This window comes from Dermacentor albipictus, chromosome 3, assembly GCF_038994185.2.
Source record: "Dermacentor albipictus isolate Rhodes 1998 colony chromosome 3, USDA_Dalb.pri_finalv2, whole genome shotgun sequence".
NCBI lineage: Eukaryota > Metazoa > Arthropoda > Arachnida > Ixodida > Ixodidae > Dermacentor > Dermacentor albipictus.
Window position 1 is genome coordinate 149,759,280 of NC_091823.1, and position 16,876 is coordinate 149,776,155.

General features: G+C 48.6%; 1 protein-coding gene across 1 annotated transcript in view; it reads left to right on the forward strand.

Moving 5' to 3' along the window:
* LOC139057619 (sialin-like) overlaps nucleotides 1-16,876 on the forward strand; it is a 66,377-nt gene that overhangs the window by 12,995 nt on the left and 36,506 nt on the right. The window contains exon 2 of the mRNA XM_070536168.1: nucleotides 7,115-7,428. Coding sequence (XP_070392269.1) covers nucleotides 7,115-7,428 — 314 coding nt within the window. The remainder of the gene's footprint in view (nucleotides 1-7,114; nucleotides 7,429-16,876) is intronic.

Here is a 16,876-nt window from a genome sequence, read left to right on the forward strand (position 1 = left end):
AAATTTGCTGTTACCTGATCCTCCCCAGCTGCCTTGCTCCTTTGCATATCTCCCAAGGCTTTCTTTACTTCTTCCGGCATCACCTGTGGGATATCGAATTCCTCTAGACTATTTTCTCTTCCATTGTCCTCGAAAAAAATGCGCGGCCTTTTCTCCAAATTGTCTAACTCAATTAAGGCGAGGTAAAGTGAGTGAAGGTGAATTAAGGTGGATTAATGTTGATTAAGGTGAAACAAAGTTTGTACAATTAGAGTAAGGTGTATCATGGTGAATAAAGGTGGCATCATAATCACGTAAGGATACTTAAGTGACTGTCCATTCTTCTGTTGTGGTCAAGCGCGCGCGCGCGATAAGTGAATTCGAACGCAACCACATTCAAATTCGGGCCCAGTGCGGACGTCGGAGAGCACCGGCCGCCTCCGAGAACGTAGCGTCGTCGCAATTTGGAGAAAGGGCCGCGCATTCTTTTCGGCGCCGCTCGAATTCCTGGTTCCTCTTCCGCGCCTTTGTCGGTGCACCACAGAGGCGAGCACAGGAAAAGTGGGTCGTCCCCTCCGAGCGGTGCTAGGCCATTCCGGGAACCGATGACGTTGTTCCTGCCGGCGTCGTGGGCCGTTTAGTGACAGTCGCTCTGGCCCGCGGCGAGGGCCATTACCACGCACCCATTGACTCTACTCTGAAAGGAGAGAGAAAGCTATGAAGAGGAAGAGAGAGCTACGCAAGAGAACAAAGGAGCTCGAAAGAGGGCGCGCCAAAAGAAGCGGCGTTGGCCCTCGTAGTGTCGCTCTCAATGGTTCACCGATAGTAGGAGCCAAAGCGGGGGTCGCGTCAGTTGTGTAGGCGCTTGTTGAGCAGACGTTCACTTGGGTCCTTGCGAATGCCTTTTAGGGTTAGCAAATGCCTTCGGAAGGAGAACCATTGGGTGCATGTCGCACTGTATGCAATGCTGCAAACGGCAAATTGCACCTATACGCGCAAACGCTCACACGCTGCGACACGCGAAGGTGAGCGATGACGCCATTACAAGATTGGTGCAAATTAATTGAAAAGTGCGGTCACACTCACAGTGCAGACCAGCGACGACGATCCCTCTGGTATTATCTTCAAACTGCGTTAGGACAACGCATAAACGGAAAGCGATAACCGTCAGGGGAAAAGGGGACAATAGAAGGAACGAGAGATATAAAACTTGCTGGGTGAAAAGACATAGACGCAGAAAGAAAAAAAAACCAGACACGGGCCGAGCGTAGTTTCCACAACGATGAACCAGGTAGTCTGCCCAAACAAAAAATGGCTGTGGCTTAGGTAAGGTTAAGCCCAGGATGCGAAGCATACTAGCCTTTATTTTAGTTGTTGAACCACTGTTTAGCCTGGTGAACTGCTGTTGCTTGGCTATATTTGGTTCGGCTAGACGAAGAAACAACTCATGCATTACTTCTTCGCCTTCAAGAGTGGAACGCGACAGCGTTCCCGTCGACCCGCCAAGGGGTGTAAGACAATGGACTACAGGGCAGCGACTACGCGCCCCGCATTGGACGCGGTGAGCGTCGAGCAAAGCAGCGTTCGGCGCGGCAACGAAATGTGCGCCTGAGCAAGAGACGCACGCCTTAGAAACAGCGCGTTTCTAAGGCAACACCGCATTCACTAGAGGCGCTTTTGTACCGCTTTGAAGCGTTGTACTCGTGGCTCAGTGGTAGCGTCTCCGTCCCACACTCCGGAGACCCTGGTTCGATTCCCACCCAGCCCGTCTTGCAAGAGTTGAGCCAAAGCCACTTCTCCTCTGTCGTGACGTCACGGTGTCACGTGATTTCATGGTCACCGCCGCGCCTGAGGAGCTGGGTTGAGCCCTCGTAATATGCTTCGCATAAAAAGTCTTCTGGTGCATACAGCTGATACTTCTGCCTTCTTTTGGACTCGTTTCTCTCAAGCTATGTACTTGCATTCACGGCGCGCAAGCACTGCGGAAAAGCAAGAACGTTGCAAGGGGCGTCCTTAGCTTTCGGCGGCAACGCTTGAGGAATGTGGCCGAAGGCATGCCCTCGGCGAGCTGCGGCCGCGTTTACGCATTCGGAGCGCCGGCGGCAGCGGGAAAGACGCAGACTCGCACAAAGGATAGTTTAGAAAAGCCGCGCGCGCCATATGCGACCGGCCACCTGGGTTCGCGGAATAGCCGGGGCCTTCGTTCGGGACCTGCCGGCCTTGAGGGTTGATGACCGGCTCTGGAAATTCGCACTCCAATGCAAACTCGGCGTCATGCTCGCGTGGAACTCACGGCAGCTGGAGAGGTTTCTTGGGAGTGACTGAGGAAGAAAAAGGCAACGTAGGTGAAACGCAGTTTCAGTACACATGTAGGAAACGAACTTTGCCAGGTCTAAATTAGGAGCCCTGAGTGGACCTTCGGTAATGCGTCCTTGGATTTGCACTTAACAGTTCCTCCCAGGTAGACAGATGTTCTACGTAGCGTGCAATTTAATCATTAATTTATTGGCTAGTCAAAATTGAGGTGTGTGAGTAGATTGGCTTGAATGCACTCATTGTTTTCCGCCTAACTCTTTCGCCAGTGGCTATCAGTGCAGCGTGCGTATGTATTAATAGTGGATGCACTAAATGCGCATTTTAGGACCACTTAGATCCCGAGGTTCACGTTCGTCTTGCTTCTGTCTAAACGCAGGCTATAGATCGCTTTCATGTCTACGCGCAATTTCACCGCCCAGCGGTGTTCCTCCTCGAGGTGTTATTTGCGGACCTTCGTGTCGAAGTGGCCGCTTTGAGTGGTAGTTGTCATTGCAAGGTGCTGTTATTCTAACGTATTTCGTGTGTAACCACTCTGTTGTCGGGTGGCTCAAGTTTAGCGGGCTATACCACTAGGATGATACGCTGTGCGATTGCGTTGATATGCAGAATTTATTTCTCCTATTCTGGATAGCATGCCCCTCAAGTACATGCCTGAAACTTTGGGTGGCAATACAGAATAAAAATTTTTTGGCAATGTTCTCTTCCAGCTATCTGCTCATATTACCTTACTGCAAGGCAGTTCATTGCGGAAATTAGTATGACAGGGTGAACGAAACAGATGTCACCAGAGGCAACAATAAACAATATTTTTATTGCTTTTGGCAACACAGCCACCGCATGCAGACATGTGAACACACACCCACCCACAAAAGGAATTATGCAGCGTGGAGGAGATTGATGCTTCTCGCACAGCCCAGTACCGCTGCAGGTGGCCACACATACCAGTACAGCGGGTGAGCTCAATAGATATCGCCCCTTTTTTGAAAATGGCGGAGCCCCCGCGAGAATGACTTGTGTAGTGCAGTTAAGTGGCTCTCTTCGTTTCTCCGTTTGTAACAAGTACTGATCATGAAAAGTTTCTTTAGCTATGTCGCGTCTACTCGTGACTATTACATGATTACGATGCGGGCATGCGGCTCTCGGATGAGTGCTGTAGGGATCGTTGTGGCTCTGCTGACAGCTCGAATTAGAGAGGGAAGTTCTCGTCACCATCGCTACAATACCGAAGTATAGTGGGAACACACTTCGAAATCCACTCTGGGATTTAGTCCTAGGATGGTAACCCCACCACTTGTCACGTGACTTGATAATGCGAAGCGGTCGTTGTCCATTCATTAACACCGGCTGCACCAGCTCTGTTAGTATTTTACTGGTCCTGGTTTCAGGCCTCTCCGTGAGGGTTACTCTTTCAACCACTCAACGCGAACGGAGTGCGCGCACAATCTTTTCTCGTCGCAGTAGAAAGCGCCTTGTGCTCACCCAGCGAGATCCTCGTTCCGCGCGGCGTCACTGAGATGCGCGGGAACGCTCCCTAACGTAGACGCCCCGCTCGAGCACGCGCGCTAAGCGAAACAACTTTCCGCCCTGGCACACTGTCTGGCGAGCCGTATATTTGGGCGATGTGCGTGCGGGCTTTCTTACGCCGTGTGTAACACAAACTTTAAATTTATTTTTGCTTAGAAAACAAAAAACGTACTTTTAAAGCGATCAGCTTTCTTTGGATACTTCATGCATCTTCCGCAATGTTCGTATGTCTGTGTCGAAATTTTCTTGCGGCCAACTTGCGTCGTTGAGATGTCCGTGGTCTTAAAGGTAGAGCACCGGGCTGTTGTGTTGAGAAACCCACGTTCGAAACCAACAGTTGGACTTACTTGAGTCGCAGAGTACGTGCCATCGGGAATGTGCCGAATTTAGATAAACCTCTTTGACTCCAACCTGGGTCGGTGGGTATGTGTCACGGGGTACGTGCCGCTCTTTAACGACGAAAGAAAAATACTTTAGTATTTCTTTCGTGCTCGGCAGAATGGAAGCCGCGTCATACATGTACTCGTACAATCTTGACTGAGTATATATTCCCACACGCTCCACAAATCGACTTCGCTGTGGCGCCGCCAGATGTCGCAGCTTGTCCGGGAGATGCGCAAGAGAGGAACCTACATTCACGCCTCATACACGATGCGTTTCAGTAGTCAATGCGGTTTGTCGCCGCATTGTATCAGCAATATTCACATTAACGTCAAATTTCAGCGTCAGATGAGCTCTGCCGAAGTTTTATATTATTGGTACTCGAAATTCAAATGCTGGTAGGCCAAGAAATAAAGGTTCCCAATGTCAATTTGTCTTTTATGCATAATAAGTAATTTAGCTTAGCTTTACTATTTCAATCGTAGAAAATTTTGCGTTGGAGAAGCAGCGTCCAGCTTTCCAGAGAATATAACTAGTTCAACGCATTAAGACGACGCAGCGAAGTACCCTATTTCGGAGGCGAGGAGTGAAGGTCACAACATGCCCCCTCCATCCCACCCTGGCACGACCCTTGAAAAAAACCGGCTCGCCTCGGTGACAGCCGCATACTCGCTGACAGTGATCATTTTGTGACATCGCAGCTATGCACTGGCTAGGTGCGCACAAAATGAGCCTTAGTGCGAGTACTAAGCTCGACGGCACAACTTCGTCGCCAGCGAATTGAGTTGTTAACGTATGCACGCTTGCTCATTCGTCAGAGCCCCGTTTTCAATGCCACGAAGTCCGCATTTTCTGTTGATAACGCGTGGAGGCAGGAACGACCATAATACACGGAAATCTCACTCATGTGCCTTCTTATTATTTTGCGCTATTCTTCTGCTCACAATGAAAGCAAAAGGTGGTCACCGCTTCCTTGCGGCACGTTATAGTCAGCTTCAACTTTTCTTACAGCTCACACAGCGCTAACAATAGATTGTACGTGGTTTCTATCCCGAACGCCCTGGCAGTTTTCAGATACTTGTTTAAAACCAGTAGGAACAACTGAAAAAACACTACAGCAAAACACTAAATCAGCTTACGCTCGCAATGTATTTTCACAAAAGTCTAATTTACTTAATTATCTGCTAATAGGTTGGATATTAGAGGAGGAAATAAGTCTCAAAGTTCTGCCGAAACCCAATCGTCGGTACGCCAGGTTATCGTCATCATCATTTATTGGCCTTTATAAACCCCTGGAAGGGGCATTACTGAAGGGGGGGGGGGGGCTGGAACATCGAACACAACAACGTAGGTCACTTTCAAACATTGTCACAATCAGTGATCATCAGCATTTATATAGAAGAAGAAAAAAAAGTCCAAAAAGCCCTTTAAATAAGCATAAACATGTACAAAAACAGCAACAGTAAAGTAAACAGAGGCAAAACAGAAGAAGGCAAGAATTCTCCAAATCATGTTTTCAAATAGGATATCAGCAACTGCCGGAACTTATATGGATCGCGTTCTTTTACAATATGGTCTGGTAATGAATACCATTCTTCAATTGCAAGAGGTAGGAATGACTTATTAAATGCGTTAGAGGAGCCGTGCAGACGTAGAATGCTCATGGAGTTGAAGAAATGGCGTGATGTTCGGAGAGGTGGAAGCAGAAGAGAGTCCCGAATCTTTTTTTCTATCTGGGGCGTTATGTCTCAAAAAAGCTCCAAAAACTTGAAATGGCGATGTTTTGAATTGTCTACCATGTAATTATTCTTTATCCATAAAGTGTTCGCGTACACACCGTCAAAACTCATGATGACACGTCGAGGCGATGATTGTACTTACAGATGGTGCATCGCCAAATGTAGTTGGCTTTTACGCATTTTCCATGTATTTCCTTTGCTTAGCACACAATTTCTCACAGTAAGAATGGCATTTTCTATTTTGTAGTGCACAAGGCTAAGTTACTGGTTTAGGTAAACTCCATTTACGGTCCTTTCAAAAGCACTCCTTTCTGGACGACAGTTGTAAGCGAAATTGTGGTATTGATCCTGGACGACAGCATTTAATGAATAAAATGGAGGGAGACGTGTGTATACCGTCGTATTGCGCGCTGCTTCTAGTAGAGCTGCTGGTTTATTTATTCGTTTTCGTTAGCTATTGCTTTCTACGTTCCTGCGCATGAAATAAATTGATAGGGATCGAATTTGAACTTGCAGGTAAAAACTATAATTTAGCGCCCAGATTTAGTACAAAATTGGTCAGAACTTGCACAATCGTCGCATACCGAAAAAGATCACGAATGTATACATAATATACACCGTCGGTGTCATTACATAAAGCGTGAGAAAGTGCGCTAAACCACCTGCTGTTGGAGTACTCTTTCCGGATTGAAACATCGGTTAGAAGTCAACAATGTGTTCTTATGTTACCCCTGTCTTCGTCCTTGCTAGTTGTTAGTTACCTGTTAATAGGTGGTAGGTAGTTGAATACCTGGAGCCTATGACAAAGCCGCGTTAAGCGCACCATTACGTACTTTAGTTATTGGACTCTTCGCACAGAAAGAGATAAATACTTTTTTTTTCTGCTCCCAAATGCGTAGGTAGAGCACGGAACCCTGCGTTCAGAGCCCTTATGTTACCCGTCGTTGGAAAGGGGAAAACAACGGAGAACCATCCGTTCGGCTATTGGCTTCATACGAAGGCTCGTCAACGTGTTGATCTCATGTAATTCGTCAGGTTTACCCGCAAAAGCCGAGCGTGAAGAGGCTATAGGGCTCCAAATAAATGCTTCGGCGGATGATCTGAGACTATGACTTCACGTGTTTACTTGCAATCGGTCGCGTTCACGCTCGACTTCTTCGATGTCGGTGTTTCAGTGCCCTGCCGCTGGGTGCTCACGGCGTTCCTGTTCAGTGGCCTGCTGCTCGCCTACGCGCTGCGCTTCTCCCTGAGCGTCGCGCTGGTCGCCATGGTCAACCAGACGGCGAACGCGCACGACGTGGGCCCGGTGTTCGCCGTCCAGCCCACCCCCGCCGCCGTCGCAGCGCAGGAACCTCTAGCGGCACACGCTAACGACACCACCGCCGCCACTGACGTCACCGTCGCCACCGCCACAGCAGCGCCACAGTACGGTCGAGTCAACGGCTTCGGCCAGTGTCCCTCACCTATCCAGCACCAAGACGCCCACAAGGTGAGTACCCGCTTCGGTGTGTCGGCAGTCTGGTCGTCGGAGGGGCGATGGTCAAACGAGTGTTCTTTCTGAGTGATCTTCGAGAACATTCGAGTTATCCTGTGAGAGCGCTTTGAAAGCGCTCGGATGGCCGCCTTAAAACCTAACGAAGCTGTATCACGAAGACAAATTAGCTTAGTAGCCATATTCCGGACTCATTGACACTATAGGGGCGTGCTTATTGTCACGATAAAGCTTCGTTACGTGGTTAAACGAGCTTTCAAGCTTCGCAGGACCCAGCACCGAGCACTCTAACCCCAGCACCTTTGAGCGCTTGAACTGGTCGTGCATTGGAATTTACAGCAGCTAGGCCCGGTGTGCGCCGATGACGAAGGGCTGCCTGAGCCGCTCGCATAGCGATACCACCTTCGCAGGTTGCAGTCTTTTGAAGCTAATCCCACGATAGGAACAGCGGGGCTACCGGAACCTCTCCGAAGCGAGCATCTCTGAAGAAAGCCAGCCGCTTGGCCGGGGAACGCTTGAGCCCAATGTGTATTCCTACAAATATCAATAGACGGAGCCTTTGGCGCTGCAATCGTTCATCCACCCTTGCAGTTTTAGGCATGGTACATAACCACCACAGCCATGAACTACGCAGAACCCAAATTTTTTTTTACCAATAGCGGAGGCCTAATGGCATAAATTGCCTAGAATCGGAAATAATTATTTTTGTTTGGTTCGGCCTAATCTGCGTGATCAGTTGTATACACGTCCTGTCGAGGTTTTCACGAGGTGGTAAGACATACAGGAAAGCGGGGGTTGGGCCGAAAAAAAAATATAATATTTGTCCAATCGTGGAGGACTTCTGGCAAGAATGGAATAGAAATAGATTGGCGTAGCTTTACGTTATACTGCTCTTGATGTTCACGTGTAACCAATGCACAGCACGAGGCGTTCTTCCATTTCGTGCGCACGCATCTAAACGCGGCCGCCTTGGCCGGCATTTCATCCCGCCATTGAGTTCATTCCCTACACGTGCATCGAAACATTTATTGTTGCTATGCTACTGGTTAACTGCACTACATTTCCATGACTGCTGAGAATGAATAATTCCTTGCAGGCACGTAGCCAGGAACTTTTTTTTTTTGGGGGGGGGGGGAGGGGACCTTTACTAGTATAAATGTGAATAATGCCCACCACTCGCCATAAATAGGTGTAAACCCGCAAAACAAAATGAAATAAGGTGTATTTCACAGGTACGCCTGTGAGATACACCCCTCCTTTACTCGGCAAACAAGGAACCACATCAAATGGACTCGCGCAGGAAAGAAGCGCAGGAACAACACTGCCAAGAATAAGTAAACAAGCCAAAGTGTAAAATAAAGATTTCTAGTAGCATTTCTTGAATTAGTTGTGGAGGAACTATAGAGAAATATATACTTGCGGAACAGTCAAAGGTTTATTTTTGTATCCCCCGTTTACTGCTCTACAAAGTTAAGTGCGAAAACCGACTCTCATTGTTATTTTAAAAGTTGCGTAACGATGCGTGGCCGCCAGTTCCGTACAACCACGTAGAGCGCAGGACGCTGCGGTTTTAGACGCACTGCGCCAACCGCGGAAGGTCAGGAAAACACCCACATAGGCACAGCAGAGAAGTGGCTACGTCCGGCGGCTCCGATTGATAGTTGTAGAAGCTGTTCTGCCCCTCTGGGCCCCTCTGGGCGATCCCTCCGTTAGCAACCAGTTTGTTGCATTTGAAGGCGATCCCACTGCACGCGATCTGTCTCTCGAAGCTCCACCGACATTCCTTATTGGGTAGCGTGGCGTTGTCGGCGAGCTGCAGGCCTCCGGTAGACCATGGCGACCGAGCAAGGGCGAGACGACGTTTTGCTAGTGCGAAACTTGCACTGTTTCATTCCATGGTAGTTGAAAGAAAATAAGAAGAGAATGAAGTAACAAGTATGAAGTACATGGTATGAAGTATCTGGTATACAACTCGGAGCCCCTTAAATAGGCTCTGCTACAATCGTGTGGGTGGGATCTTGCTTGCGTCGATGACGTACCTGACAGGCACAGAGAGAAGGCCCCTCCTCCTGCAATACCAGGCACGGGAAGGAGAAGTCGATCCTTTTTTCGACGAATCTGAGAGGAGCGGAAGAGTGAATGACCTCTCCGGCGCTCGTGGGCTCCGGCGCAGGGGGTAGAGTGAGGGGACGAGGTAAGCACACCCGATGCCACGACCATGAGAACGGAAAGGGATGACGTCGCATCCCACCGGTGCCCGTCCACGTTGAGGGGGGGAAGGGGATGACGTATGGCCCTTGGCGTCAGGTCATACCTAAGGAAGCGTCATTCAAAGCACACGGAATTATTCTCCACTTCCGGCGCCGTTTTTTCTTTCTCCGTTTTAAAGAAAAAGATGTTGGTCCATGAATATTTTTGCAAACAACGGCTAAATTTGTTAGATTTCACTTTTCATTCTTGTTTGGCTGTTGCCTCTGCTCTCTCCCTTAGTAGATCACCTCATTTTTCAACTCCTTGCCGCTCTTGTTTCCCGTTGCTAATATTGTACGAAAAGTGCCGTACATTGAGGACAAAGACAGACAAGGTAGCGGGTGAAATTCACATTGCTTCACATTCACATTAACGGTTATTGCAGAGCTTCATGAAAAACGCTGTTTCACATGATTTTGTTTTCCACTTTATCCAACCCATATCACGTGTATAAGGTTCGGAGCATCTGCCAGCGTCGCGGCCAACCGTCACTTGAGGAAATAATGAAACGAAAGGAAAAGTTAAAAGGAACGGGCGTTTTCTCCGGCCGCGAATCGTTCCACGAGAATACAGACAAGCTCACTGCGAATCGAATCCCTTCGCTGGTCCCTGGATCAGTCTAAACAAAGGAGGTTGAACTAACGAAGCAATAGCGATGCGCGAGGCCGTTCAATACATGGTGACAACTGAACGCATCTCGGTTTAATCGCGTGGGCACCCGAATCGATGAGAAAACTGGCCTTCACATCCCAAGAGATGCCGAAACTACCGCCATGCAAAAGGAGTGAAGAAGGCAGCAAAATGTTGACCGCTGAACTCAAGCGCCTATGCTGCAGTTTGACAGTCCTTTTGAAGTCACACTGAGCTGTCAAGTCTCAAGATTGATTTGGCAGTGCTTTAGGAATGTGTGTGGGGATTGGTGACATGGGTGGAGAGGGGGGGATATGCCGATTAACTTCGGGTCGGGGTGGTCCTAGGCACGTCTGAGCCCCCCCTCCCCCCCACGATGGGTATGTGCCTGATCCCTTGCTTATACAAAGCGTGATAAACTATAACCGTCGACGTTACACTTTGTTCTGAGAAGATTATTTCGCGTTTACACGCGGAGGCGCTGAGCCGTGTTCGCACGCACGGGTAAATAGTTTGTTCAATTTCTTTCTTTTTTCTTGCGTGTGCGAATCGCAGTTCGTGAGTACACACGCAGAGCATTCATCCACGTATACCAGGCGCGTCTCCGAGGCTCTTCGGCCGTGGCCGCTTCCTTATTCCCCAAACAAATGTGCTTTCGGCGCTCCAAAGCACGCGTGTATAGTTTTTTTTTTTGTCTCTGTGGGCTGTTCTGCATAGCCGCCGCTGTGTGCCAGCGCACGCGAACGCGCGCGCGGCCATCGGAGTTGCGTGAGAGCCGCCATAAAACGCGCGAACGCTTCGATAGGCGGCGAGTCGAGGGAACGGCAGAAAGGGGGAGTTTCCAGCGACCGGGCCGCTTGAACGCATGAGACGAAATTTCGCTTCGCACGCCTTATGTTCTTTTTTTTCTTTCTTTGAGGGGGGGGGGGCAAAGCAGTTTTCTTGGCCGAGGCCCGAGTTTTCCACCCGGGAAGTCGAGCTGACCATGCGTCTACGGGGAAGTAAAATGAAGAAATTACTGGAGCTACAAAGATCGGGAAAAATTGCTTCCTATTTTACCGTTAGCCTTGCGTTTTGAGAAAGAACCTCAACAGCGGGGGCTGGGGGGAGTGGAAGCAAAGAAATGCAATAAACACGTGAATGCACAGACGTACCCTTTCAGGACCAAAAATTCCTCGTAATCCCTCGCATGTCGCGATATATATATATATATATATATATATATATATATATATATATATATATATATATATATATCGTCTTCCACGTCTTCTATTGACGCGTGCGATGCTCTTACCAACTGAGCTACCGCGGCGCCATTTTTCCATTTACTTTCTGGGGTATGTTACTAGAACTAACCCTAGGAGCGCTACACACACACACACAAACACACACACACACACATATATATATATATATATATATATATATATATATATATATATATATATATATGTGTGTGTGTGTGTGTGTGTGTGTGTGTGTGTGTGTGTGGCGCTCCTAGGGTTAGTTCTAGTAATAATAATAATATTTGGGGTTTTACGTGCCAAAACCACTTTCTGATTATGAGGCACGCCGTAGTGGAGGACTCCGGAAATTTTGACCACCTGGGGTTCTTTAACGTGCACCTAAATCTAAGCACACGGGTGTTTTCGCATTTCGCCCCCATCGAAATGCGGCCGCCGTGGCCGGGATTCGATCCCGCGACCTCGTGCTCAGCAGCCCAACACCATAGCCACTGAGCAACCACGGCGGGTGGTTCTAGTAACATACCCCAGAAAGTAAATGGAAAAATGGCGCCGCGGTAGCTCAGTTGGTAAGAGCATCGCACGCGTCAATAGAAGACGTGGTTTCGTATGCCAACTGCGGCCATTCAATTTTTCATCCGCTTTCATTTCCATTGATTTAAAATTTACTTAATTCAATAAGAAACCACACGTAATTTCCCCAATGTTGTCATCGGTGTCTTTGTGCGTTGGCTTCTTATTATATGTATATAATGACTTAATATGAGCGAGCAGAAGGAACACTTATGCGTAATATGAGAAGTCCCACTAGGGTGTTTCTGCTGTAAATTTTATCACGGCTATATAGTCGGTGACAACCCATGAATTAAAAGGTTTTGTGTACGCTGTCAGCGAATGTCGTGCCTTCCTTCCAAAAATATGGGTTACTCAATGTGTTTTCCTGTGCAATTCTGTCATAAGCGGAACACTTGCCACAGTGTACCAAGCATTATTCCTGTCGCCAAATGCTATCAAAGATGCTGCAGTAGTCCTGGTACAAGAACTCTGTCCATATCAGGAAAGCTTTCTGGCTGGTATCTTAAACAAACTGTGCTTATCCATAAAAGAATCAACAGCGGTCACCACGGACTTTTTTACAAACGCCCCATCGTATACGCCTCGCTGACAAACACCGCGTAGATGTTCAAGATGTACAACATGCCCGGTCTTTCCATGTGTGAAAATATTTGAAAAATGTGTAAATCTCCGCTACAGCTGATGCCACAGTCGACTTCTCCGGGATGAACGTTGACAACACAGGGCTCTTTCGTCCCACAGCCTAATCTCAGGATCGTTGTTTTCTTGTGTTGTTCTTCTTCTTCCACTTGCAACCGGAAGCGGAACCCGAAACTCCTTTCTCGCTATTAAAGCACCACGTCCACTGAAACACGATAACGAGCTTCTACGCGGTACTTTAATATACCGGAACAGGCCGCTGTGCACAATGCTGTTCTAGAACAATACGTCACAATACGAGCCAACGCCTCGCTGTCAGTGTGATCGCTTTGGACGTTTCATTCGTTTCTATTGTTTCGTTGCGGTTCTTTTTTCGGACGCTTTCTTTGCAGACTTTTTTTTTCATTTGTTGCCACTATGGTGTCGTTGAGCAGCTTTCCCATTTTCTTGTCTGCTGGCTCGCTGAGCGCGTTCGTGACGTTTCACTCGTTTGCTTGATCCCTCGCGATCATTCCTCGCATCTTTGCATACTCTCTCCTGCGGCCACTCGTTTCATTTTGCGTTTTCACCTCTACGCCTACCCCTAAAACCACTCTTGAATTGCATCTCTTCTTTTTCATTGACGAACAAGTATTCTTTTCACCATTCATCCCTTGTTTTGTTGTTTGTTTGCCCATGTTGTCCGTGTGTCTATCTTGCCTGCCTGCTTGAAGGCATGTTCGCTAAATATAGAAACAGTGAACAGTACTGTCAATGCAGCTTGGAAGGACAAATGTGAGCGTGCCTCTGGGTACGGAACAGTGCTACGCTGTTTACCGCAGATAAACAAGAATGGACAATTTCGGACTTCTTTTGAGTGCACGCTACAGTTCATGAAACGAACCGATGGGAAGAGCCGAAATAATGGAAAACAAAATAATTGTCAGAAAACACGGTCCTTTTTCTCCATTCACGAGCGAATACTGTTGCCTCCACTTTTTCATTCATTTTTTTTTCAACTGCTCGTATATCTCAAGCGTGCAATGTACTATACAAACTCGCTTTCGAGCCGAGCTTATCGCTCTGTTCGCGCTCGCCGGCGAGCGGCTTTTGCACACCGTGCTGTAGCACAATGCGCATATCGTCTCTTTTCTCCGTAGAGGCTTCATGTTATCGTCGATATGCTGCGGCGGTTGGTCCTATGGCGCTCGGGAACGAGCGCGAGAGATCACTGAGGTAAATGCTGCGGCTTTTTTTTTTTTTTTCTCAGGGGGAGCGGGGTAGGGGAGGGCCAACGTAGATCAAGGGTTTACCGTCTCGTGCCTCGTTCGCCGTAATAGCGTAGCGACACGGAAAGAGCGCCAGCATAGACGAAACTAAAGTAAGCAACAGCGTAACTGACAACTATGGTAAACATAGACGCCGAGATCTCGCCAAGGTGTTTCAAAGCGGAGCCTTCCGACACACATGTTTGCAAACTGGCACAGATGAAAAACGAGAAGTGGTGAGAATGTTATCAGTATAGTGGACAGGGTCAGTGACAAGTGGCACGCAACCGGTCGTTTATAAGTTCTGTGAAAAAACAACGATGAAAATGCTATCAGTCCTTTATTTATTTATTTATTTATTTATTTATTTATTTATTTATTTATTTATTTCCCTTTTTCTTGCTTTTGCGGACATGGGAATGCAAGCGTAATTTCACATTCCATAAAGTTAATAACCCAAGTGCGGAACAATGGGAGGGTCTGCTCCCCAGTAGCGAGCTCGCAGCCCAACGGGCAATTGTGCAGCACGCCTGCGAGGCAGCAAGAATCAGCGGTGCCCTGGAATAGGGGGGCCGACCTTGTGAAGGGGCCAGTACTCAGGACATGAAGACACCGGCCCACCGCCAATCTCACTGAGATATAGAGCAATAAAGTTTTTCCATTCAATTCCATTCTTTTGCGGACAGGTTTCGTGGTTATCAGCATACTTCTGTACTACGATGCACTACAGTCGCTTTTGTTATGGCATACAAAGACCTAGTATTTGACGAAAGAGCCACCTTGACGCAATGATCAAGCGGTAGAGCGCTCGAATGGTCAACGGCGACCCAGGAATGAAGTGCTGAGGCAATGCGGCATCGTCCCTTTAGCCTTCACATGATATCGTTTAGACTAACGCGAATGAATGTGAGCCAGTGAAGAGTTCGTTACTGGTGTCGTCCTAAATTTCGGTCTATCACACACAAAAAAAATCGGAATTTCACCCGTACGGTGACGAGTTTTACGCGATGACTAGGTATTAGGCATGGGGCAAACAGGCTCTGTAAATTTCTGGGCAGCTTAAGTTACAGTAAGCATTCGCAGCACGCGAGGTAGCTGCCGATGCGCAGCAGATACGGCGCTCTCGAATCCATGCCGGCCCAATCAGAACGCTGGCGCGACGAGGAGCGCGCGTGTCCATTCGGAGGGAAGCAGCGTGACGTCATGCAGTTGCCCTTCGCAGGCGAACGTTCCGTGCTGCCGCTCGCTTTACCACTTCACTCTGCCACGCCTCCGAAGCTGGACACATCACGTGACGTGCAGCCCTTGTGGCACGGGAAAAGCATGGAGGAAGGAAATAAACCAAGATGGTGAAAAGGAAACAATTGAATACGAGCTCGTGGCGTAGATTCTCTAAAAGCACGAAACGCTTGAAAAGCGCCGCTATGCTCAAGGCCTGACTGTGGGAAACGGTTCGTGTTTTAGGAAAAGTTGCGCCTAAGAACAAACACGGGGAAAAAAACGAGGTAGACCGAAAATAGCACGAAGTATGAACTGGGTTTATTTGGGTCGAATCTGCTTATATAGGCAGTGTTCACACATGATTACAAAAGGAAGGGGAATGAGGAGGTGAGGGCAAATCAAGCCTCCTTCATGTAAACACAAACATCGCAGGAAATTGTGTTGAGCGCGATATAAGGCAACAGAAGTATCACTTCCAGAGTCATCGCCCTTTTCCTTGATAGGAAAAGCTTCTAAAAGCTCGCGGGCTATTTATTCTATTATTGCTTTTGCCTAGAATCTTAATTTTGCTGAACAGTGGTCTACAACCTTTACATCCTTTGCATGCACCAACTCGCCACACAAAAAGTTCTAAACGAACAATCGGTGGATGCGCTGAAATATGCTCGGTGGGTTAGCTGCACGAAGACTCCCCTGCAGGTCTGCAGGTCTGAAGAAGGAGCTCTGCAATCCGATACAACACTAGCGTTCACAGTCGCCCATTCAGGGAGCAATTGACGTTCACATCTAAAGGCTGTTTCACATGGCGCGATTTTCAGTCAGCGGCGCAGCGAATTCCGTCGCTCAGCGACCGCCGCGACGTCGTGGGCTATCCGCGACTGGATTCCAACAAGTTGGTCGCGCCGTCGGTGAGTCGTAGCGATCGGCGCGATGTGGGTGGGGCAATGTGTGTGACGAAACAAAGCGCCGTCAAAATAGGCGCTTTCCTGTTTTACCACGCGTTGGTATCTCTGTGGAGCAATGTCGCACGCCAGTTACGTTTTAATAGGGCTACCGCGGGCGGGTCAATGACACGCGGGACCGGTGGGACACATCTCTCGCGCCGCTGCTATTTGGGTCGGCACGAAGCGGCCCGCCGCCTCTGCACCGCGCGTGTGGTACGTGCCCTGGACGATGCCCGCTGGACGCCGCCCGCTCGGGTTCGCGCCGGCGATTACGCGCACGCATGGCTCCGCGGAAAGGCGGAAGTCGCCCCGCCGCTCACGTTTACACTCGCGCGCTTTTTCCCGCATGCCGGACGCCGCCTGCGTGCGGTGAACCTCCGATCGCGAAACAGTGATAGACCGCGCCCCGTTGACTCTGTAATGTGTTTCGAAGTAACTAGTACCCGACCTTGACGTGTTCTTCACGTTCACTGCCGCTCTTTAGATGGCGGTGCGTTGGCGTAGTGCAGTTATAGTTATACAAGAAGGTTTAAGAAGTTTTTTTTTCGTTTGTGTTTGAAAAATTGCTCTATTCCTTGTGATTCCGTAATTCACTAGAGCTAGAGCTCGTCGCGAGACGTGCGCGCGCCGTTAGAAATATCAGTTTTTTTCACGACGAGGCAAACGAGAAGCTCATCTTTCAGCGTAGTTT